Source organism: Euprymna scolopes, chromosome 9 (genome assembly GCF_053919585.1).
Source record: "Euprymna scolopes isolate OS-2025 chromosome 9, ASM5391958v1, whole genome shotgun sequence".
In the NCBI taxonomy this organism is placed as follows: Eukaryota; Metazoa; Mollusca; class Cephalopoda; order Sepiida; family Sepiolidae; genus Euprymna; species Euprymna scolopes.
This window is the reverse complement of record NC_136490.1, coordinates 1,203,694-1,227,669: the sequence shown is the minus strand read 5'-3', so window position 1 is coordinate 1,227,669 and position 23,976 is coordinate 1,203,694. Positions and strand designations below refer to the sequence as shown.

General features: G+C 31.8%; 1 protein-coding gene and 1 long non-coding RNA gene across 5 annotated transcripts in view; one reads left to right on the top strand and one right to left on the bottom strand.

Moving 5' to 3' along the window:
• Positions 1 to 5,046: 5,046 nt before the first annotated feature.
• Positions 5,047 to 6,109, top strand: LOC145284426 (uncharacterized). Its single transcript, XR_013868824.1, has 2 exons — positions 5,047 to 5,186; positions 5,894 to 6,109. It is a non-coding gene; the product is annotated as an uncharacterized LOC145284426 (long non-coding RNA).
• A 16,170-nt stretch (positions 6,110 to 22,279) lies between these two features.
• The window catches only part of LOC145284423 (putative cytosolic iron-sulfur protein assembly protein CIAO1), a 78,870-nt gene continuing 77,173 nt past the window's right edge, over positions 22,280 to 23,976 (bottom strand). For all 4 annotated transcript variants that reach the window (XM_080133217.1, XM_080133218.1, XM_080133220.1 and 1 more), the window contains exon 3: positions 22,280 to 22,977. In XM_080133217.1, coding sequence (XP_079989343.1) covers positions 22,367 to 22,977 — 611 coding nt within the window. In that variant the 3' untranslated portion in view covers positions 22,280 to 22,366. The remainder of the gene's footprint in view (positions 22,978 to 23,976) is intronic.

The following is a 23,976-nucleotide window of genomic DNA, read 5'->3' as shown; positions in this document are numbered from 1 at the left end:
GGTAATTGCAACTTCTCTCCCAATTTTCGGATTTTGTAATCATTTCCATATGCATTTTATTTTCTTTTAAAATTGATAAGTGCTTTTTCTTCTCATGAGTTAAGGGCAAAATAGATTCATTAATTGATATAATTAAATGAATGATTTTGCGCTACGAAAAAGGTGCTATCAAGAATTGTGCATGTCAACTTACTTTGACAAATAAATGGTAAGATGATCAACATCCTGAAATTTAGAAGATGTGATGTCTATGTATCCTTCATATTTGGATTAACGTAATTCTCACTTTCCTTATTTTATTTAGTCCTCGTATTCCATTAATGTTTCTGACAAAGGGGGAAGAATTATTTTTCCGGGTTAGAATTTTAACATTTATCATTGAAGAGTTTTTAACCTTGAAATAGTATTTTTTTTAATCTCCTTGCATCAAGTAGCTTCATGTTTTGTCTGGAGCGATTTCCATTAAAATAAAAATTGACTCATAGGAAAAAAAACAATTAAAAACAACAACTCTGAAATTTGTAACTTCTTTGTTGATGTTTTTCATCTTTACTGCATGCGTGACAATTCAGACACACAACAATCATAGCGGTTGATAGTGATTTTTAAACGCACGATTCAGTTTCATGCAACATCATAATACAAGCGAATCATTTTTTTTTGTATGAGAAATGATTCGCTGAAAATGATACATTTTAAAACACTAGGTTTTTTTAATATTTAGTTGCTTCTTAATTTCCTAATCTCTAAACACAATATCAATATTACTGTATATTTTTTTGCATTGTTTTATCATTTTGTAGGCTGATTCAAATCATATCTCTCTCTCTCATATATACATATATATAGCACATATTTTTGTTTTGGTATTTACTTCGACAGTGTTCAATACATAAGTAGAGCATAGTAGTACTATAAAATATGTACTTATGGCAGGAAAGCTATACAGAATCTTTTGTAATTCATTCTTGGGAATGAATTACAAACATCTGCTTGTGTAGCTTACTTCTCATAAGTATATATTTTATAATATGTAATATATATATATTTATCTATATTTATATATATATAAATTGGAATAGAAAAGTTGGGCTTATGATATACTGTCTTTCTGCTGGATTAATTGACTACCGTTGTTGGTTCAGCAAATGTGTTAATCCAATAAAAAAAAAAAAATTAAAACCAAAAATGCCAGAAATTTGGTTGCGTACCTGCATTATTTTTTTTAAAATAATTTTTGTATAAATTTCTCTAATTCCACAATTTCTTACCGATCTGTGATCTTTTGTGAAGCTTTGTTTTAAAAAACTGAAGCATATGTAAAAAAAATGTTTATTTGAATTCCGTGATGATTGTTTTTATTTTCATTTTCATGGACAAAAAACAAAAAATGAATAAAAACAAAAAAACAAAACTTGTTTTAAGCAAAAGACAGCCTAAAAAATAAGGGTGTATCAAAGCGAAGCAACTCTTAAAAATTAAAGTTGCTTCATGTGTTTTTTTTGTAACTGAGGTGAGCATAAGAGAAATACGTTTGAACTGACAGATATTATGATTATTCCTGGTGGCCAGCCTCACGCCTGGAACATGGACAAAGTAAACAATGACTTATCCTTAATGGGTCCAAATTATTACACACACACACACACACATTTAATCTAATGAGAAAAGGAGATATAATAAAATCCCAGCCATTGTTTAATAGTATTATAATTGGAAATGATTCTATATTATGAAATTATGTTCCCTAATTAAGATTTGGTTATAGTTATGTAGATTAACATTTTAGAATCTTTATTAACACAATGTTTAATAATTAACCATAAACAAATGTTAATTAGTAAACTATTATAATACTATTAAACAACGACTTTTATCTCCTTTTTCCATTTGATTAATCATACATAATATATATAAATAAAAACCTGAAGCTTTGGTAATATGTTACCAATTCAAACAGAATGTTTTTTGAATTCTGTAAATAATTTCTCTATCTTAATATAATTTTTCTTGTGTTTGGAAATATGTCGACCTGCATTTCTAAAAAAAAATGTTTCCTCTTTGTCTCGTCAAAATGTTTTAAGCCTTTGGGTGACTAATATTTGGATATTGAAAAAAAAAACTGTTTTAAAATCTTTTTTTCTTTTCAATAAATGTAAGAATTCGAATATAACAAAAAACAAAAAAATCTTTAACTGATTCGGGTGCTATTGAGCTTCAATACAAACGTTTCCTCATTTTTAGTTTGGCATAAAATAATCTGAAAACGGGTTGATATGCCACAAAACATTTATATCGAACAATCTTATAGAATTCCAACTCAAAAGGTGAAATAAGACTCCAGTTTTTGAGGTGGGGGCACATAAGAAAATGAGTGTTTTCCCTCAGTTTAGAAGCACAAATGAACCATAAAACTTGTCATATTTGGGCTGGCGAGTCCCATTTGAGGGGTTCTCGATATGTTCAGAAGCGTATCTAATTTCTTTCACAAGTGTGATATTGCTAGTCTCAGTCTTTACTAGAAGTACTTTATTATGGCACGTGTTTCCTGCTTCCTTTGTTCCAGCTCGTTCGTTTCACCAATCCACTGTTCTAATATTTTTAAATATGGCTTCCAATTCCAGTAGCTCCTTCCCAAGAACTGCAGGCTTATGGAACTCCCTTCCTGCTGACTGTTTTCCTCCTACTTATTGTTTTGGTCTTTTCAAGACTAAGCTTAATAGATATCCCCTACCTTTGCGATAATCTTTTCTTTTGAGCTTCTTACATCAAGTGGCTTCATGTCTTGTCGGGGAAAACTTTCATTAAAAAACAATTTCAAGCTAGAAATTTTAAGTGAAGGTACAGAATAGTTAACATGATGGGGGAGGGCTATGTTAAGAAAATCTTATTCATAATATGGGGATGATGAGCAAGAGGGTGTTATTAACTATTCTGTACTTTTAATAAAATTACTTTCTATTTGTTATGCTTCAAAATTCGAAAGTGAAAAGTATATCTCGGACCACCTTTAAATTTAGATTAAAAATGGCCAACTTCTTTACGATATGATCCGACAAAATTCAAAGGTAATCTCAAAGCCTTTAAATTTAGTTTCACGAATTCACATTAATCAAGATGAAGAAACATTTTCTTAGCATAAACTTAATCACTTGTCAAAAAAAAAGTGATGATTGTATCTCTGATTGGATATTTGTCAGAGACTGTTGTCCGTACTTAAAAATTTAAATCGTTTTATAAAAAAAAAAAAATTTCTAAATTCAAACTTTTTCTTCATTGGATGAAGTGTTGAGCCGTTTGCCGAGGATTCAATACATTTCTAAACTTTGACTTCAAAAAAATTCAATTAAATGACAATTGATAATGAAGTGTATTTTTCACTGAATAAGTTTCCGTGTTTCTGTGAAACTAGGCATCAATGGCTGATCGAATGTATTTATGTTTGTAATAAAATATTCTCTCACATACATAATTAGACACTAATTATTTCTCTTGTGCAAAAAAAAAAAAAAAAAAAATCAGTTTATATATATAAAAAACCGATAATCATGGAACTTAATTGGGTCAACTACTATTGACTTTGATTTTATTGGTATATGAACATTACCCGAAATTTTAATAAAAAATTAAGATATATATATGGGGGAGGGAGTTAAAATTATATACCTCATGACTTATAAAATCTATTGTTCATAAAACAAGGAATCCATAATAAATTGAATTTTTCTTTATTCCCTGGAGTTTCAAAAATTTGCATTTTTTCTTTATCTTGTATTCCTTTTTTTATGAACAATAAATTTTGTAAGTCAGGATTTGCATATTTTTAATTCCTCTCATATATCTTGAATATTAAGCAGTTTTATCAGGATAGGATCATTCTATAAACATTAATATTTCCCAAATTTAAATCCTGTATATATATATATATATAATGCTGTGGCTTCATAGAGATGATCAGAGGGTCGAATGCTGTATATAAAGCAATATATAATAATTTTTGGACTGAAGAGTTGCATGAAAAATCGAGATATGTCTATACTTGGCTGTTCATGTGTCGACAAAACAGACTGTAAAATTGTATGGATCTTTTTTTAAATGAAGAAATGGTCATTGGAATTTAACATTTTATTGTGTATATGCATAGGTGAATGATAAAAACAATGGAAAAACATAATTAACTGTTTTTGTCTGCACAAATTTTTTTTCACTTATATTTTTCAACATTTTGTTCAATTTAATCGAATTATTTTCTTCAAGTATTAAACCCACAAAACAATTCAAGTGACCATAAATTATTTTCGAGAATTTTATGAATTTACTGTAAGAAATATTTTCGCTTGTCTGAGAATTTTACTAAATATTCACTTTGAATATTTGCCCCCAAAATGTGAAATATAATTTAAGATTATTAAATATAGTTAGGGGGCATTTCATACAGATATGAATTAATTGTTTATCTTGACTTCCCTTGAGGGGTTTTCCATTATTTTTTTGTGACTGCCTCTTTTGTGACTTTTTTTTTTTTCACTTAAGCACAGGAGAGCTCTTCCCAGTTCTGTTTTTTTTTTTTTAATTTTCTATCTGATTATCACTGACAAGAGGCCACATACTAAAAGTTAATGTAAATAGTTAAATACATATTTAAATGTATAAATAACATTTAAAGTATTCTTCATATAAGAAAACCAATCTTTCAAGCATAACAGGTCTTGAACAAAGGACTTGATATCCTATTAGATAGAGCTAATAAATTATAAAATGTATTTAGCATAACATTTCACATCGATCGTAAGAAATCTACCTGATTGGCATTAATAAAAATTTATATATTTTTTTTTAAATCAACGCATTTCAGGTCAAAACATTACTACATACTTATGTATCATGTAGAAATTCGTATGAATTCCAAAAAATTATTTAATAGAAAAATAAAATTTATCTAGTTTTATCGTATGTTTTTAGTGTGGAAGAGTTGTGCAACCAATTCAGTATAAAAAACTGACTTATCTCCCCTGACTTAAATTAAGGGTTTGCCATTTTTAAACGGCACATAATTGTGGTTGATATTTTATTAAAAATACATCTAGCTCATCTACTGGATCATTTTTTTGTGAATTTATAAAAATTTTGCATTGCAAGTGCATAATGTTTTCACCTGAAATGCGTTGATTTAAAAGATCACTAATGTAAACAAGCACCTACATGTTAATGATTGATGCCAGTCAAGTACATATTTGAGGAGTGATGATATAGAGAAATTGCAGTAAAGCGTATAATTGTTATTCAACATGTTTGTAGCAAGATTTTGTCGAAAGAATTATACCCGTAAAATTTGATAAGTGAAAGTCTGTGCAAATCTTTGGACATCAGCTCAAAAATTCCGGTTAACAAAGAAGAAAAGAAAAAGATATTTTCAAAGTTTTAATCCTGAATTTATAAATTATAAATAAGATGCTATGATGTAGATAATTAAAAAAATATTTGGTTAATTTTAGTTTAAAACGTAACAATACTATGATTGTTTTCAAACTGAAAAAATTATGAAGTTCAAAAGTTAAACTATCACTGAGAATTTTTGCATTTCATAAACTTACCTTGAAAAAAAGTGTATTTATGACAACAAAATCTTCCAGATGGCGGTATACTGAATGTAAACAATGGACAGTTGCAATCTGGAGGTATCTGTCATCAACCCAGATACTGAACTAATATGTACAAGGCGTGTTTGAATCAATCCCCACTTTATGCCATTATGTTCATTTATTTATGACCAGATGAATTAGTTCTACCAGGTTATAAAGGTTCAACAATTATTGATTAAATGCAAATCTGAAATATTTGAATTTAGAAGTACACCTAAAAAAAAAAACCTTTGAAATGCTATAAAAAAAAGTAAAAATCGTTGAAGGTCTGTTGGTGTCTAATACGGCACAATCACATTGGCACAACGGTTCTTGTTAGATCACCAAAGTTAAGCCTGGTCAGTACCAGACAGGTGACAAATATGAGAATTCCAGGCACTGGATGAAGGAGAATGTTGACACCCTTTTTTTTTTTTTTTTTTTAAATTGGATTAAAAAAAAAAAAAAATCCACTGCTGGTAATAATACAACAATAAAACAATAATATTTATTGATTTAAATTTCCAGTGAAACTAAAATCTATAGATCACATCACTTCACAAGTGTGTTTTTACGTGTAATAAAATATCTGCACATTTAACGTGTTTTTATAGTAATCGGGACAAAATAAACATTTAATAGTTAAATATTTAGAGATTTATAAAGAATCGGAATTGGGGGGAAAAATATTGGAATTGTCTCATCACTAGTAAATAAAAATAATTAACATACTTAAAATGAAAAAAAAATCACCAAACATAAAAACGTGAAAGATATGTCGGTCGAAAGTTCTAGAATGAAACAATCCTAACCCACAAAAAAAAAACAAACAAAAAAAAAAACAGTCTAATGTAATTTCTATCAAAAAATTTAAAAAAACAACAACAAAAAAAAAGGGAATTAATTCAAATCAAATCTGATATTTTTTTGTAATATTTGACCATAAATTGTCTTTTTTTTAAGCTACAAACTTTATTAAAAATTGATGTGAATGAAGTACCCCCCTCTCTTTGAAAGCTAGCAGTGTGTCTTCTTCAGTACTGAGCATCGCTAACATCTCCCCAACTCGTGAGACCTGTATGTGGCAGCAGCTTTTGTTTCTTCAAACATCAAGTTTTTACAGTTTTTTTTTGTTTTGTTTGTATTTTTTTTTATATTGCCTCATATTGCAAACAAATTTTGAACATTGATGGTATTAAGACTCTTTGAAAATCATAAAAGACCCAGAATAATAAAAAAAAAAAAATTAAAGGCTGTGTTTCTTAATAGTATAACTTCTTTAAGGTGAGCTGATTATTTTTTTTATTTTATTTCTATTTTTTTTTTTTTTTTTTTTTTAAATTGGATGGTATTTTTTTTATTCAAATAAAATATGATCATTGCCACGTGTGTTTGATTTTCTCTTTGAAATAATTTTATTTTTAGTCAATTGAAAAGGCATTAAGAAAATGTATTTTTATTTTTTATAAAAAAAGAAACAAATAAGCTATTAGATCTGGATTTAGAAGATGGACAGCATCAAGATGGCATTACCTATTTTCCATTCAAAGAGTTCACCATTTTGCCTGATATTTGGTCAGTAATATCTTGTACATTTCTTTTTTAGTCGTATGTGAAAGGAAAATGGTTGAATCTTTTTTTTTTTTTTAAATCAAAGTTCAAGATTACCCTGTGCAAAAGTATTGACCGAAGTTTTTTTTTTTTTTATATACTTCTCTCGTTTTTTTTTTTTTTATATACTTCTCTCGTTTTTTTTTTTTTTTATTGCGCTGTTCTGTTTGTATCGGCGATATGGTCCCTTTTCGTTTTTTTATTCAAGGAAGAAATGTTTTAGAGGTGTATATCACGTTGGGGTCACCATTTTTAGGAGAGGAGGGTTGTTTTACCTTCCTAATAAATTATAGCAAAGAACAAGGCATAAAAGAAACACAAACTTCCTTTTTGAACAATAACAATGAAGAGTATTTTATTTGTAGCAGGAACTAAAAGGGAAGAATGAAAAGAAAGTTCTTTTAAGGTCGGTAAGTACCGTGTCATTCCCGGCTGGATAGCAGTTGTCTCAAATAGACCATCAATGCTATAGCGGGATGTCTGGTGGACAAGAGACGAAAGAGAATAGATGTTGCTCTGCTGGCGATCCGGATCTGACTGCTGACGTTCCCTTCAGACTTTTAGGGAGCAGGTGAATCAATGTGCCCTGTTAGCTGATTGGTCAGTCTGTGGCTGGAGAACTCAGAGGGGGGGGGGCATTAATTTACCAGAAAATAGTTCTCTATGACTGCTACAGTACTTTGACACAAGCGATCAACTGGGTTCATCAGCGTAAAATATTGTAAAACAATCTAACAATAAAACGAATTTACTCAGAAGTTTTGAGTCCGTCAGCCCAAAAGGTTGTTATTAAAATAAACAATAAAACGACTTAGTCACATTCGCGATTATTTTGGTAAACCGACAAGGCTAATTTGCTCGCCAGTCGGTTTGCCTCAAACTCCACACTGGACCCAGCACACCACTTCCTCCCCAACTTTCCTTTGCGGACAGACGCTACACTAGACGATTTGAAAATCACCCCTTCTCAGGTGCATGGTATCATAAAAAACCTAGACACCTCAAAAGCATGTGGACCAGATCTCATCCCAGCTGTGCTGTTAAAAAATGCTCTGCTGAGATAGCCCTAGTCCAACACCTAACAACTGCTAAACTTCTGACTGACAAACAATATGGATTCAGGCAAGCCCGTTCAACAGCAGATATCTTAACTATAGTCTCTGAATGTATATATCGTTTTCTGGACAAAACGGGAGGGTAGAGCGGTAGCCCTTGACATATCTAAGGCTTTTGATAGGGTATGGCACGATGGTATTCTAAGGAAAATTAGATCATATGGTATCACTGGAAGAATACATAATGTAGTTAAATCCAAGTTGTTCTTGACAGTCGTACATCTAAACAATATGATATAAATGCGGGAGTACCTCAGGGGTCTACCCTTGGACCTTTATTATTCCTGATATTTATAAATGACCTCCCTGATAAAACTGTTTCAGAGATGGGTATATTTGCCAATGACACCACTCTGTGTTTATTCCGAAAGTTATGAAAACAAAACAAAAGGCTTTCGGAATTACCACCTGCCAACCTCCCATGTTAAGAAGGTTTCAGAATAAACACTGCTAACTTCCCCATGTTAAGAACGAAATAAACACCCTTTGCAGGTTGGACAAGCAGCGCACATTGACAAAAAAAAAAAAAAAAAAAAAAAAAGCAAAAGGAAATCATTTTTTTTAAGTTTTCTTAAACATTTTTTAATTTATATTATTGACTACTTCTAGATTTTTTTTTTTTTTTTAAATTAAACTGGACTAAAAAGGTTAAAATCTTAAATAAACCCAAGTGAATTTTTCTTTAACTTTGATTTTTTTTTAACACAAACTATATTCTAAAACTTTGAAATGAAAATTTATAACAAAATTCGAAATATCTCGCAACACAAATATTAGGTTGGTTCAAAAATAATGTCATTTTTTGACTTGAAGGTCAAAAAACATTATTTTTGTACCAACCTAATAGTTGTATTTTTATTTTGTTTACTTTCTGACTTGAGAGAGAATATTAAAAAAAAAAAAAAAGTTATTTTGCAAATATCTTAAGGTATGAAACTAAAAAGATATTTGCCAAAAATAACCTCAACTGAAACTTGAGTAAATCTGTTTGTTTATTTTAATACAAGATTTGTTTTTGCATAAACAAACTGAGTAAATCACCAGTGTCGAAGTTGCTTTGACTAATTAAACGCTTAACGATCGAGACAATTTTCTAATACAGTGTGCCAAATAATTGTCTCAGGTTTTAATGATTTAATTAGACGTACATAAAATCGTGTTTAATTTTTCATCAAGCATTAGTAAAAGTAAGGCACAACTAATCTAAAATGTTTTTTTTACAAAGATTTTTAACAAAAAAAACCCCCAAAAACAATGGAATAAAAATAACACACAATATTAAAAAAAATATTTAAAAAATTTTTTTGTGAATACTTTCTATATGAATCTAAAACTATATTTGAAAAAAAAAAAAAAAAAAAAAAAAAACCCTCACGATTGAAATTTGTAAGTAAATTCATTTTATTGTTTGTTTCAATCATATCACAACAGATTTTTACGATATTTTGCGCTGACAAACCCAGTAGCAAGTTTGTGTAAAAGTTGCTTTAATAGCAAATCAGCAGCAGAAGCAAATAATCGTACAATTTTAGTAAAACCTCTTAGATACAATCAAAACCCGGCACGATTAACTATCCGATTCGGCTGCTGCTGATTCAAGCAACTTTATACGTTATTTCTATATGACAAACAGCAGAAGCAGACAGTCATACAATGATTCGGAAATAATGTGGTCGTACATATTTAGTAAAACCAGATATATCATCTTTTAAAGTTGTTTCTTCATAAAAATTCACATTTTTGTAAACAGGTCAAGGTAATTTCTTAGGACCTCTTTAGATGTGTAACTGGTGCTATTCAATTGCTTTTATGGAGATCTGTAAGTGTAACAAATTTGAAAAAAAATGTGTGTCAGACGTGGTTTGAATGGACCAGTGGGGGGAAATTATTGATAGTGGTTTCAGCTAGAGCAGTGTTTTCCATGAAAGTCAGGCAAGGGGGGGGGCATAGATTAGAGCTCAGCCGAGCACTTGCCATTAAAATAACGATAAAGAAGAGACAGGCTCGCAACGTCTACTCTGTGGGAAAGAGATTGCAGGGAAGAGAAAAGGGCATCCTCCTCCCACTAGGCTACAAAGTCTGGAGCGGTAGAATGATCCCACCATTTTTCCAGCAACCTTGGCAACAGATTCGATGTACGTATTCCATCTCAGATCAGAAGTAAAGGTCAGATCCAGAAGCTTGTCAAGACGAGACTCAGATCGTTGATGATGTGAAGATAGAAGCTTGGTTTTCGATGCATTAAAATTAACCAGCCACCTCTTTCCCCATTGCACCACGTACTCAAGATCAGAGAAAACCTGGTCGTTTACGGCCTTTGAAGTGCTGCCATAGATAGTACTGCTGTCAGCATAAATGTCTACAAATGATTTTAGGATGTGATTTAGATCATTGATGCAGATCAGGAAGAGAGTTGGGCCCAGGATGGATCCCTGAAGGACTCCAGCATCAATACTGTGAGCTTCAACCACTACTCTTATGAACGTATCAGAGAAATGATTTAATAATTAAAAGGACATTTCCAGCTGCACCATAGCTGGAGATTTTTTGGAGTAGACCTTTATGCCATACCCTATCAAAGGTCTTTGATATGTCAAGAGCAATTGCCCTAAAAAGAAAGTCTCCATCGAGAGATTCACTAATCCTATGAGAAATAATTGTTAGCACATTTGCTGTAGATCAAGCAGAACGGAAATCATATTGCGTGTCAGTGAGGAGCTGTTTGCCTACTTCTCTCTTTATTAGGTTGGTGCAAAAACAATATTTTTTGACATTCAACTAATATATATATATATATATATATATAAATAAAAAATGACATTATTTTTACACCAACCTAATAACAGATTCCAGCAACTTACTCATGATGCACATGAGACTGATTGGTCTGTACAGATGACCGATCACTTAAATGCTTAAATACAGGGCATACCGATGAGGTTTTCCAGGGTGTTGGGAAGTAATTCTCCTTAAGACAACGCATAAACAGCTTTTAAGTATAAGAGCTAGATCTGGTTGAAGCTTTTTCAACATTATAATTCGAATGCCGTCAAGGCCAGTTGCTTTGCTGGAATCGAGGTTTTTGATTAACTTGGTAACATCATGCACAGATATTTGTATGTCGCATAGTGTGTTTTCAGACACAGGAGGAAATACGGGACGGGGATCCTGATCACAGAGGGTAGAATTAGCTGCAAAGTTTGTTTTTTTTTTTGTTTTTTTTTACACGGTGGTCACCACTTATCAAGGCCCAGAAGCCACTCAGGGATAAGGGTTATTGCAAGTACAGTACGTTAGTGTGGAGATTTGATGAAGTGTTTACTTAAGGGGGCTGTTCATTAGGAATTTGTTAATGTTGGACTTGAACACATCCAAGTTGTAGTCAGGTGGGAAGCAGGCAGACAGAATAGAGTTCCACAGGCGTGCAGTTCTAAGAAAGAAGCTTTGTTCATGGAATCTACGTTTTGATTTAGGCACAGATAAAGAGTGGGGGAAATTTTTCACAGTGGATTCAGCTAGACGGGTGTTTTTCGTGAAAGATTGGCGAGGGGGGACCAGAGATTGGAGTTCAGACGAGCACCTGCCATGGAAATAACGATAAAACAAGGATAGGCTCGCAACATCTCTTCTGTGGGAGAGAGGTTGCAGGGTAGAGAAAGGGGCATCCCCACTAAGCCACGAAGTCTATTTTGTACTCTGTCAAGGTAGGATAGGCTGTTTTTAGCAGCTCCTGCCCAGATATGGCAGCAGTATTCTATCCTTGGACGTACTTGGCTTTTATATAGATAGAGAATTGCATCAGTAGTGAGATATCTTCTGGAGCGGTAGAAGGATCCCACCATCTTTCCAGCGACCTTGGCAACAGAATTGATGTACGTGTTCCATTTCAGATCAGGAGTAAAGGACAAACCCAGAAGCTTGTCAAAACACGGGGCTTTGTCCAATCCTGACGAGATTACTTTAGGTCGATTGAGGATGGTTGGGATAGAGCATACACTTCTATTCATATATTAAAAAAAATAGAACTACAGTGAAATGAAATATTTCCTTAATGTTTAATAAAAATGGTTACATGAAACAAAATTTCATTTATGAGCTATAATCTATCCAATGAACGTTTAAAAAAAACTGGTAAAAACCTTTTTTTTTAGTATGAAAACCCCTAAAACAGGTTTTATATTTTCATAAAACTCCTATAAAACTACATGCCATAGAAATATCAAAATGAAAATTTTTATTCAAATCTGAATATATCCAATTGAAAATCAGGAAAAATATGTTCTTTTTCAAATTCCAATAAAAACTCAAGTTTTAGAAATATCAACAATTTAATATTTTCTTTGAATTGCAATAAGAGATATCATCAAAAATCTTGCATTAAAATTAAATATTTAAATTTGAATCCCTAAATATTTATAAAAGTTTAAAATTATTAAATCCTTCTGTGCATCTTAACCATAATGCAACGAATTAATATTAAGTAATAAAGAAGCAATATTAAATATAAATTTCAATTTTGAAAATGTGACATTTTTCTTTAATTTTTAATATCATAAATTGAGGATTTTCGAAGAAATGACAATATTTTTATGCAAAATATTTATCTATTTTGAATGATTCAATAAAGATTTGGAAATTCAGATTATTTTCTTGAAAAAGTTGAATTACTGATACAGATCCCAATCAATGCCTCACTACTTCTTAATAATATAAACACAACTTATCTGCAGTTTCTGTCCCAAAGCATTTTTTAAAAAGAAAATTCTATGTCATGTATTTAATAAGTGATTATGTAAGCCTTCGATGCCTCCGTTCAATCTCGAAAAACAAAGGATACCTCTCTGTAGGGGTAGTTACGCGTGCAATTGTTTGGCAAGGGTTGCATAATCCCAACCACTCCTCTCTTGAATTGGAACTACTTAAGTCCAGTGGCAAGGAGAAGTCCAGGACGGCTGGAAACAATGCCAAGATAAGCGGAGAGCACATACAGCACATGGAAGCCCCAAATGGTCACCCATCTGGTACTGCCCAAGCTCATCATTGCTTAACTTTGGTGACCTGATGGGAACCGGTGTGTCAAACGTGATTATGCCGTATTCAAGCTATATTGTCAGTGTTTATGAAATGCATTAAAATCCAGATTCCTTCAATAATTTGTATGACCTAAAGTTTTATATTTCAAATTGAATTGTCAATGGGATGAGTAATCGAAACAAATTGTCAACTGCTTTTTTTTGTTATAGAATTTTCAAGTGTAAGTAAATTAAAAGGTTTTGATTTCCTAATATATTTTCATCTAACTCCTGTCAAACCACATTCATATATTTTTATCTATATTATATAAAAATGAGATGTAGTTTGCTTGAAGCATTGTGTGAGGTATAAATGTAGAAGAGACGTAGAAGGTTATCACAACGCAAGGAATGGAATGTAGTCGGTGTTGAGGAATAAAGACGATTTGCAAATTGTCACTTGTTTTTGTCTTTCTTTCTCAACACTGACTACATTTCATTCCTTGCATTGTGATAACTTAAATTTCTTCTACACAACACACACATATAATACAAAATTGCATTAATATAACCGATACATAAGCTTATTCAAAATGATGTCCACCTACGTTTGGCTCAGCCTGTATGTATAATATAGAGGAACTGAGTTTTTATTCAAATGTAAGTTTGAATAAAAATTCATTGAATAAATCAAACGTATCTTTGAAAAACAATGAAAATTCTATACTTAACATCATAAAGTATTAAAAATTTCACAAAATTTTAACTCTAAATGATCCAATGAAGAATCTGATATTTCATTGAAATAAAAAAAAAATTCATTTCTAATCAATAAATTTTTTAAAAAGTTAAAATTTAATTTTCTATACCTTTTAATCATAGCAGAGAATACGGATACTTAATAATGGAGAAATAATTGAACAACATTTTATGAACATTTTTAAAATGGATGAAATTATAAGCTTCAAATTCCACCGACATCATGAATATAAAAGCATTTTTGGATAAAATATCTTTTTCAAATATTATATATTTTAATAAAATATTATTAAGTAAAGATTTTCCAATGCAAGGAATGTTTTCTTTGCTTTGGATTTTAATCTGTAAACATTTTGAAATTTACCCTAAAATCTCACTAAATACAGACTTTAGAATGTCAGAAAAATTTAATTGTTAAAATTTCAATGAAGAAATATTTCAAAACAAGAGAAATAATTTATTCTTAAACTTTCAATCATCAAAAACTTTTGAAATGCTTAAGAAATGCGTTATCTTCAGAACTGAATAAATGAAGATTCCAAAATGTTTTAAAATTTTAATCATTAAATACAAATTAAATGTTTTCTCTCGTATACTTCCCACAATATAATTGTTGAAATAGAAATTTTTTTTTTTCCCTAAATGCTGTGAATTTTTTTTCTGGGGTATAAATTGATGATTATTTCAAAATACAGAAATATTTTCCTAAAAATCTCAATAGATAAAAATTTTACATGCAATGATTTTTTTTAATCCTATAGCTTAATCCAATGATGATCAAATTTTTTTTTTAAATCAATTGTAATGGTTTTTTCAAATTTTAGTTATGATAAAGAATTAGAAAAATACTTTCTTGCAAATTGTTAAGAGTGTAAATTTTTTTTTCCTTGGCTGTTAATTTTCATGACTAACTTGTATATCAGAGAACCTACATGTTCTTGAAAATCTAAACAGGTATAACCTACTTTTTCACATGTCTGCCCTTGAAACTTATTTTCGAAAAGGCAGTTTAGGGTTACTTGGGGCAAATTTTATTCTTGGAATAAGATGTTTTCCTAGTAATGCACCACATAAAAATGCATCAATAGTATTACAACTTCTAATCGTATTTCATTACACAGACAATTTTTTATTGATATATTTCTGAGAAGCCTAACTATGCATCCAAGTTTAAAATACAATTTATAAAGAGGCATTCCAGATGGTGTCAATAAATTAGGGTTGATAACACAAAGCTGCCACAGGATCATCAGTCTGTATTTTATTTGCACTTCAATATATGCGCCTATCACGAAGAAGTTGATTTAAAACCGCTTCATTGATCAATAGACAGTATTTGTGGAGGAGGGGGGATTATCCTATTCATTCTATCCTGTTGTGATATATTTTTTTTAAAATATCATCAACCAATGAATGATCCAGACATGATGTTTGTGACACTTGTATATCATTATCAAACTGACTTTGATATTCCACAAGATTTGAGGTTTCATTTCCAAAATTCAGTAAGAATGAGGCAAATTCACTTTCATTTGGTGTTGCTCTAATATTTTGACACAAACTATACTGTTTAAACTGAAATCAAAAGAAGAGAATTCTTAATACAACTTTAAATTATTTCCTCACGACTTTCCCTTGATAATATGGCTAGGACTTGTCTAAAATCTCCCCCCCCCCCAAGCATTCTTTTTATTGTTTGTTTTTCAAAATTGTTTTAATTGCATCCAAAGCAAATGAAGTGATCATAGATGCTTCATCTAATACAATCAAATGAATATTTTTTTAATAATTTACATGATCAGACATGGAAGGTACACAGCAAATACAAGTTTCTGTTAGTGGCATAGCTAATTTCAAACAAACTGGATTGTTTTTCCTCCTAAAAGTAAAATTAAAGAAATTCCTGCCCGGACACCAACATACTTGATAGTTATTTTTTTTGGAGATATGAGATTATAACATCAAACATGTTTTCCCACATAAAAAAAACAGGAATATTTAGGCACGTTCCCTCTTTTCATTGTAACAGATTCAATCACAATGTCACTGACCAGTTTCTGTTCATCAGTCAGTGTGCTTTTGTCTTGACCGCTTTATGTTCCATTTACTGTATTCCAACAGGTTCAGGTTGTCAAACAGTTCCATTTTCAATCAGGACTGTATTTATAGATTGTAAAGCCATATTTTCAACTCGATGTAAAAAATCTTCCATCATGGAGTTCTTGTGGCTATTCCAGAAATTAAGTGAATATCGCAGCAAATATCGCAGCAAATATGACTTGAAGTTGTGATGGAATTTGACATGCAGTGGCTTCAATCAAAGCATTTTCAAATGATTCATCATTTTGAAGAAGACCAAGTTTTAAGCATGCTTCTTTAAATGTAGGCAGTAGTTCACCTTGTACAATTCAGTTTTTCAAAGATTTTAGCTCCAGGAGCATGCAGTAGCAACATCCGCAAATTAAATTTTTCTACATCTTTAGATTCACAATGTACTAATCATTTTGATATTCCTTCTTCTTGGTGTCCATGTTTTGGTATGTTTATTGAATACATAATGCAGAGGAATGTCAGAGTACAAATAATTCTGTGCATTAACGTCATGCTCATTCAGCTCAAACCATGCTGCAAGGGTAATGTCTCTGTGTGTGTGTGTGTGTGCAACTTGTGAAGTAAACTGCTCATCTTCAAGGTGAATTGCAAGTCTATACAACATGTGCAACATATCATGGAGTTTAAACTCTGATAAACATAACTTCAGTCGGTGAAACATATCGGCAGGCAATATCATTTATTTTGCCGTAGACGCATACGTTCTGTTCAGTATTTGATTCTATGGCTTTATTCCAACCACAGTCATGTCCTTTTAAATGTATTTAAAATTTGATACTCTGCACAGATGAACGCATTTCAACATTGATATGGGCACAGTAGTTTTCTTTTTAGCAAGCAAGCATTGAAAGGTCCAACATAACCATTATCTACAAATTGGTTTCCAACTTATACAGTAAGTCCATTCTTATGTCTCCTGTATTCTGAGTATCCATTCATATTCAAAAATCAGTATTGTTTTTGTTTCTTGGTTAATCCTCATTTCTTAAAACTACCAACATATGGCAGTTAGGAAGACCTTTCTTCTGAAATTCAATAACAGACGTATGCTACTTTGACACCAAAACTATGTTCTTTATTTCACTTAAGAGTTCTTTCAGTTGCAGGTTGTACACTCTTGCAATTCATTTTTATATAAATTGTTTCTGATTTCAGAGCATTTAGTGTTACATGTGTATGTTATGAAGATGTCGGGTTTGCTATATTTTGCCACTATTGATATTGCATCATTAAAGTTTTGGTGCATGATTGTAAGGGCTATCAGTGAATGAGGAGGGAAGTATCACTGGCACTCTTGGTTGGATGACCGGACCTATTCCTTTGTTTAAATAGTGAAAAAAATAAATAAAACTCAAGAAGCGTCCAATCAATACAAGTAATATGAACAATCGGACATCATCTGAAAATTTCAGAACTTTTATATAATTGATTCTTACTTAGTTGACAGTTATCTCTCCCTTTGGAAAAATAAATATAATTGATTATTTAAAATTCGACTTCGTAACAAAAAAAAAAAATACTTGATCAATTTATGTGATTTTTAGAATATGATAACGTTCTGTGACAGGTACATATCATAAAGATTTGTCTGTATTTTCGATATTTTTTTTAAATTAAGAAAATCAAATTTTATGAAAAGACAGAAGCCGTCATTGTTGCTTTAGAATGTGTTGATGAATTCCTAAACTAAAAATATAAATTTAATTTTTTATGGATCGATCCAGCAAAAATTAAATTTACTTTTTAGTTTAGCCTGAGAAATCCAGTTTGTGATCATTACAAAAGAAAGACTACGACAATCTTGCTATTGGTGATCAAATACGCTTTAATCAATTGAAATGACGACACTTGAAACTGCTGAATGAAATCTAATGCGGACGCATGGAACTTAATGTGAGGAAAAGAAACACTTGTGCACTAATGGACAACAAAATAAAAAAAAGAAACAAATCCGTATTAATTACAATCAGACAAGAAAGTGTGTGAAAAGGAAAAATAGACAACTAGAATCCAAGATGAACAAGCATTTTGCAGGGAAACTGGCATTAAGAGAAATGTCTAGCTACAAGCTCAATCAACAATTTCCCCTCACTATCTGCGCCTACATCTAAATATACATTCAATGAACAAAGCTTCTTTCCTCAAACTGCCCACCTGTGGAACTTTTTTCCGCTGACCTTCTTTCCAGCTGAATGCAACATCGTCATCTTCAAGTCTAATGTAAACAAATCCTTGTTGAGTCATCCTCTTAGATCAAATTTTCACCACTAATAATCAATATGATGTTGTCTCAGTAACCACCTTACACTTATTAACCCTTATTCTTGAGTGCATTTTGGGCCTTGATAAGTGGTGACTGATAAGTGGTCACTTTGTAAGAAAAAGATGATAACATCAGGTCTAATGAAATAATTGATTAGAATCAGGAGGCCAACAACAAAGATGCACAAATTTCAATTAGCACTAAAACTAATAAGAAAACACGATAAGACGCATCTCATACAGATTCAAAAATCAATGGCAAAAAGGAGGGATCAAATAAACAATTAGTTGTTAAAATGGCGGGTGGTGGAGGGAGACTAAATGCCAAAGAGACTAAAAAGATGACTTACCTCCCCTCAAGCTGCCAATTTATCATTTACACTGTGTGTGTGTGTGTGTATATATATATATATATATATATATATACACAAACACACACGTGGAGAATGTTAAGTTTTAATGGATTTTAACATAAAAAAACCTTGCTTGCATGATTTCCCAGGATGCATCAATATGAACCAAATTAAAGATGTTGCTGATGTACAACAATGCAAGTCTTGTGTCCTCGAATCAGGTGAAGGAACACTTGACAAAATATGCTCAGACTGGAAAAAGTCGCAAGTGGCTTCGTAGAGGAGAACAACTGTTTGGATTGAACATTCACATTATGTGTAGTAGACTATTGTGGATACAGGAAGGAGATATTCTAGAACAGATGTGAATTGTTTAATTGTAATCATGACTTGGCCATGTTATAAATCAATAGAATTAGCTTGCATTAACATATGAATATTGAATATGTTGATAAAAGCTGATGAAATATTGCAACAAAGATGGATCATCATGTTCATGATATTAGCGTGTAGCATTGGTCAGCTGAAACAATAAGTTTGATCAACTAATGAAAGTAGCTGAGCAGAATAAAAACCAATTTTTTTTTTACAGTTAAAAACTGTCATGCTGCAGTACTGCATATGCACACATCCTGTGGGTCAAACTCACAATTCATAAAATCTCTTCCTGAAAACAATTTCTGTCAAATTCATCATCATCTTATTTGCATATAAGTAATGAGATTTCACATTACTTTGTGAGATGTGCCAGCATCTAATCAGGTGCAGCAGCACTCTTCTTTTTGGTCTGTAACCGGACCTTAGACGTTACGCAAAATTATCTAGAAATTTGAGGTAAGAACTTTCTACATTCTTATTACTTTTTTCTGCATGACAAGACATCACATCTTGACAAACGGAAGGACCTGATTGCTTTAAAAGCGGGTGAAAACATGCGACACGTGCAATCTTGAGTTGATGTGAAGGCGAATTGGAGCAGATTGAGTTGATGTGGAGCATTACTATGGTGGGTACCATTTTTACATTTGTCATTTGCAATCTAGTGGCCACTACTTTGGCAACACTCACGGTTGCCAGCTTGAAAGTTATGTGCATAGCTCAATAGTTGAAATGTTAGCTGATGATGGCACCGCATTTACCAGCCAACACTTTCAGCAGTTTATTCAAGACTGGAACATATGGTTGCAATTATAGTGCGCAAAGGAACTGGAAACTCATCAAAAGAAACCACAAATGCAAAAATGACTGAAACTACGAAGCTTCTGACATTATTGATAAAGCATTATGCCAAAAGACGATGTTTCAACAAGTGTGGATGCTGTGCATGTCACATTCCCACACAGTAAAAGTGTAACAGAATGCGTATGGGTAGAAAATATCAGCAGGAGCCATAGGATAACTGGCTTGCAAATATATTAGCAGCAGCAGCCAAAAAAGCACATATGCAAACTGGGAAGTGTGCGCGGGCTTGCGTCAGAAGAAAAAATATGTCACGTGGTCGGGTGAGAGAAGCAAAATCCATGCAAGAAAAGATGGACATGTAAAGTTGAAGGTGAGAAATGACTAATGCCAACGTCAGCTTAGAGGAGAAAAAGAAAAACACATGCTATGTGAGTTGGACATGTGGCGGTAAGAGACTTTTAAGCTGGTGTTGATATGGCGGGGTTTTGTTAATCTCATGGCAGATGAAATGAACTGTTAGAAAAAACAAAGAGCAGGTATTGTTTGAAAAATAATGGTAATAAATGCTTTTTGCTAAAACAGAAAAATAAAAAAAAAGTCAGATGTATTTATTTTGTTGGGTGGTTCCTTTTCGACAGTACCAGACGATGTGGGAGTCTGGGAGGGGTTTGAATTATAATGAACAAGGTTTAAGCATAATGCTCACAGATGTAAAAGCAAGTGTAGGATGCAATGAAAGATTCACGAAACGTTGGTGTGAACTTTATGGCAGGAGACCTGATCAAGAAGAGTAGAAGACATAATTGGGAACTTCCAACACCACTGCATCGCATCCTCCATGTTTCCTCTGCAAAAATTAAATCTTTCTGATGCTGGCTGGGTCAGGTTCTTTGCTGTTAATTCATTTATGAAGCAGTTGCCCCAGCTTCCCTACAGAATTGGAAAAAAAACAAAACAAAAAAACTGACATGCTTGACAAAGAAAAACCTAGTTGATAATTGGAGCAAATTTACGGAGTTTGCAAGTAACTAAACATCATCCAATTGCCTGATCTTTTCGTTGCTTCCTTTATTTCAGTTCATTTGTCAAGTGATTTCAATCAATTCAGTTTTGATCCGTCATTCTAATACAGCTTCGTATTCTAGTAGATGCTTTCCAAGAACTGTAGTCTTGTGGAACTATTTCTGCTGACTGTTTTCCACATAGCTATAACTTTTCAAGATTAAGGTCAAGAGGCATCTTCCGTCTTTGCAATAATCATCGTTCGTTCTTGTTAACTCTTTACATCAAGTGGATTCATGTCTTGCTTCACCCCATATACTTCAGATTAAAAATAAATTCGGAGGCAAAATAATTTTAATATACAGGAATGGGTTTGTATGCTGATCACGTTTAGTAAAAGGTTCTGCTTTTTAAACAAAATATTTTTGGTTCCTTACGGCTGAAAATCATTTCTTGAAACAAATGGAATTTCGAAAAAGAATCGCAGTTGTACTATTTCACTCAAAAGTGTGGAATGTGGGCGATTTATATTTAAGGAATTTTTTTATTAGGTTCAATATTTTCATACGCAGGCAATGTTGGATAAGTCTGCTCATTAAAAAGAACTAGCTTTTAGGAAATTTGAATCCCACCATCATTTTTTGTTCCTCCTTCATATACGAGCTAAGCAAGATTGGACAAAAAGACAAAAAAATGAGAGCAAAAATCACTTATTAAACAGCAAGAAAAAAAATTGGAAAACAAAAAGTTTTACTGCTTTGCGATTTCTGATACGACAATAAAAATTAGCAATCGTTCACGGTGAAGAGAAAAAGAAAAAATATACGGTGCTTGTATAGATTAGTGATGTTTTTTTTTTTAAGTGAAAATATTATTACATACTTCTGTCATGTCAAAATTAGTATAAATTTTAAAAATTACGAAAAATAATTTAGTATAAAAATGATTTAGTATAAAAATAATTACAAGTGAAAATATTATTACATACTTCTGTCATGTCAAAATTAGTATAAATTTTAAAAATTACGAAAAATAATTTAGTATAAAAATAATTACAAGTGAAAATCGAATTTATCAACTTATTGAGTTTTACCCTATGTTTTTTAATGAGGAAGAGTTGTGAGACCGATTCAGTGTTTAAACATAACACATATGTAATAGTGTTTTCACCTGAAATGTGTTTGTTTAAAATATCACTAATCTACGCAATCACAAAAACAATTCTGTACACTCCAATCACAAAGACTTCATAATCTACACGAGTTTATATAAAAGTATATTTTATAAAACAAAACAAAGGAACAAAAAGATAAAGAAAATCATTTGTTTCGAAACCATTACATGTGCGGTATATGCCAGAGTTTCACTAAGCCATCATCACTGCAGCTAGCGAGAAGACCCGGCACTTTCGGGTTCCAAGAGACACAGTTTACATCTTGTGAATGAGCCTGGTTTATAGATACCGCTAGTGTAAATGACGGTTGGTTCTGATCAGAGCCGGGTTCCTCTCGAAACACTCTTATTGTATCATCCCCACAGCCAGTAACAAGGTCCCCAGTGAGATGGCTCCAATCGATAGCATATATTGTCCGTGAATGATAACCTGTCAATGTGCAGACACATTTCCACATTGGGCCTTTGCCATTAGTGATTACACCGAGTTCATTGTCTGGCAAGTAACATTGCCATATACGTACAGTTTTGTCGTCGCTACAAGAGGCCAAACGATGCCCCGTGTTGTCAAAACAACTCATCCACACGGTCGACTGATGCGAATCCAATGATAATAAGGTTTGCCAATCATCAGCATCTTCTTTCAAAAACTTGATGGTATCATCATAACTGCTGGAGACGACAACATCTTCGCTTGGATGCCAAGTTACATGTTTGACGTCTTGGTTGTGAGCATAGATTACACTTGCACATTCATAATCCTCATCATCGGTCACTAAGAAAAAACAACAAAATAAGAATGGTTAAATAAAAAAATATGAGGTTAGAAAAAATATGAGTTTGAAACAAAAAATACCAGTTTGAAACAAAAAATACCAGTTTGAAACAAAAATACGAGGTTGAAACAAAAAATATTAGTTTGAAACAAAAAATACCAGTTTGAAACAAAAAATACCAGTTTGAAACAAAAAATACCAGTTTGAAACAAAAAATACGAGGTTGAAACAAAAAATATTAGTTTGAAACAAAAAATATTAGTTTGAAACAAAAATATGAGGTTGAAACAAAAAAATACGAGGTTGAAACAAAAAAATACGAGGTTGAAACAAAAATTAGTTTGAAACAAAAAATATTAGTTTGAAACAAAAAATACTAGTTTGAAACAAAAAATACGAGGTTAAAAAAAAAAAACCAAGTTGAAAAAAAAAAATATGAGGTTGAAAAAAAAAAAAAAAAAATGAGTTTGAAAAAGGTGTAATCAGGCAAGATAATTTCTTATATTCATATTTTTAATTTATAAAAAAATTCGTTCTGGAATAAAAATTAAAAAAAAAAAAAATGTCATTTACAACCATGTTATCGCTGATGCTGCTAATACTACAAGACAATCTTACTTACACTCAAACTAAAACAACATTTTTCAGGGTATCATGATTTTAAATTGCTGGCTACCACAAGAGAAAACATACAATTATATTTTTAATGGATAAAAACAGTAAAAAGATTATTTTATTTAACAGTTAGTGTCTGAGGAAAATTGTTCTCCAAATTTTCGATATTCACTGAAATCATTTTTAACACAACAAAAACAAGTGAAGCATACATGGTCCCCTGCGAATGCACAGTGAACGAGGCATAAAAAAAATGACTAAGTTCAGCACTTGCCATCCCCCACTTATCCCAAAAAGTCCTCAAGGCCTTAACATATTTAAATTTGAGTTCAACATCATGCAAAACTGCTAAATAGACATACACAGAAAATTTTGGACAAATA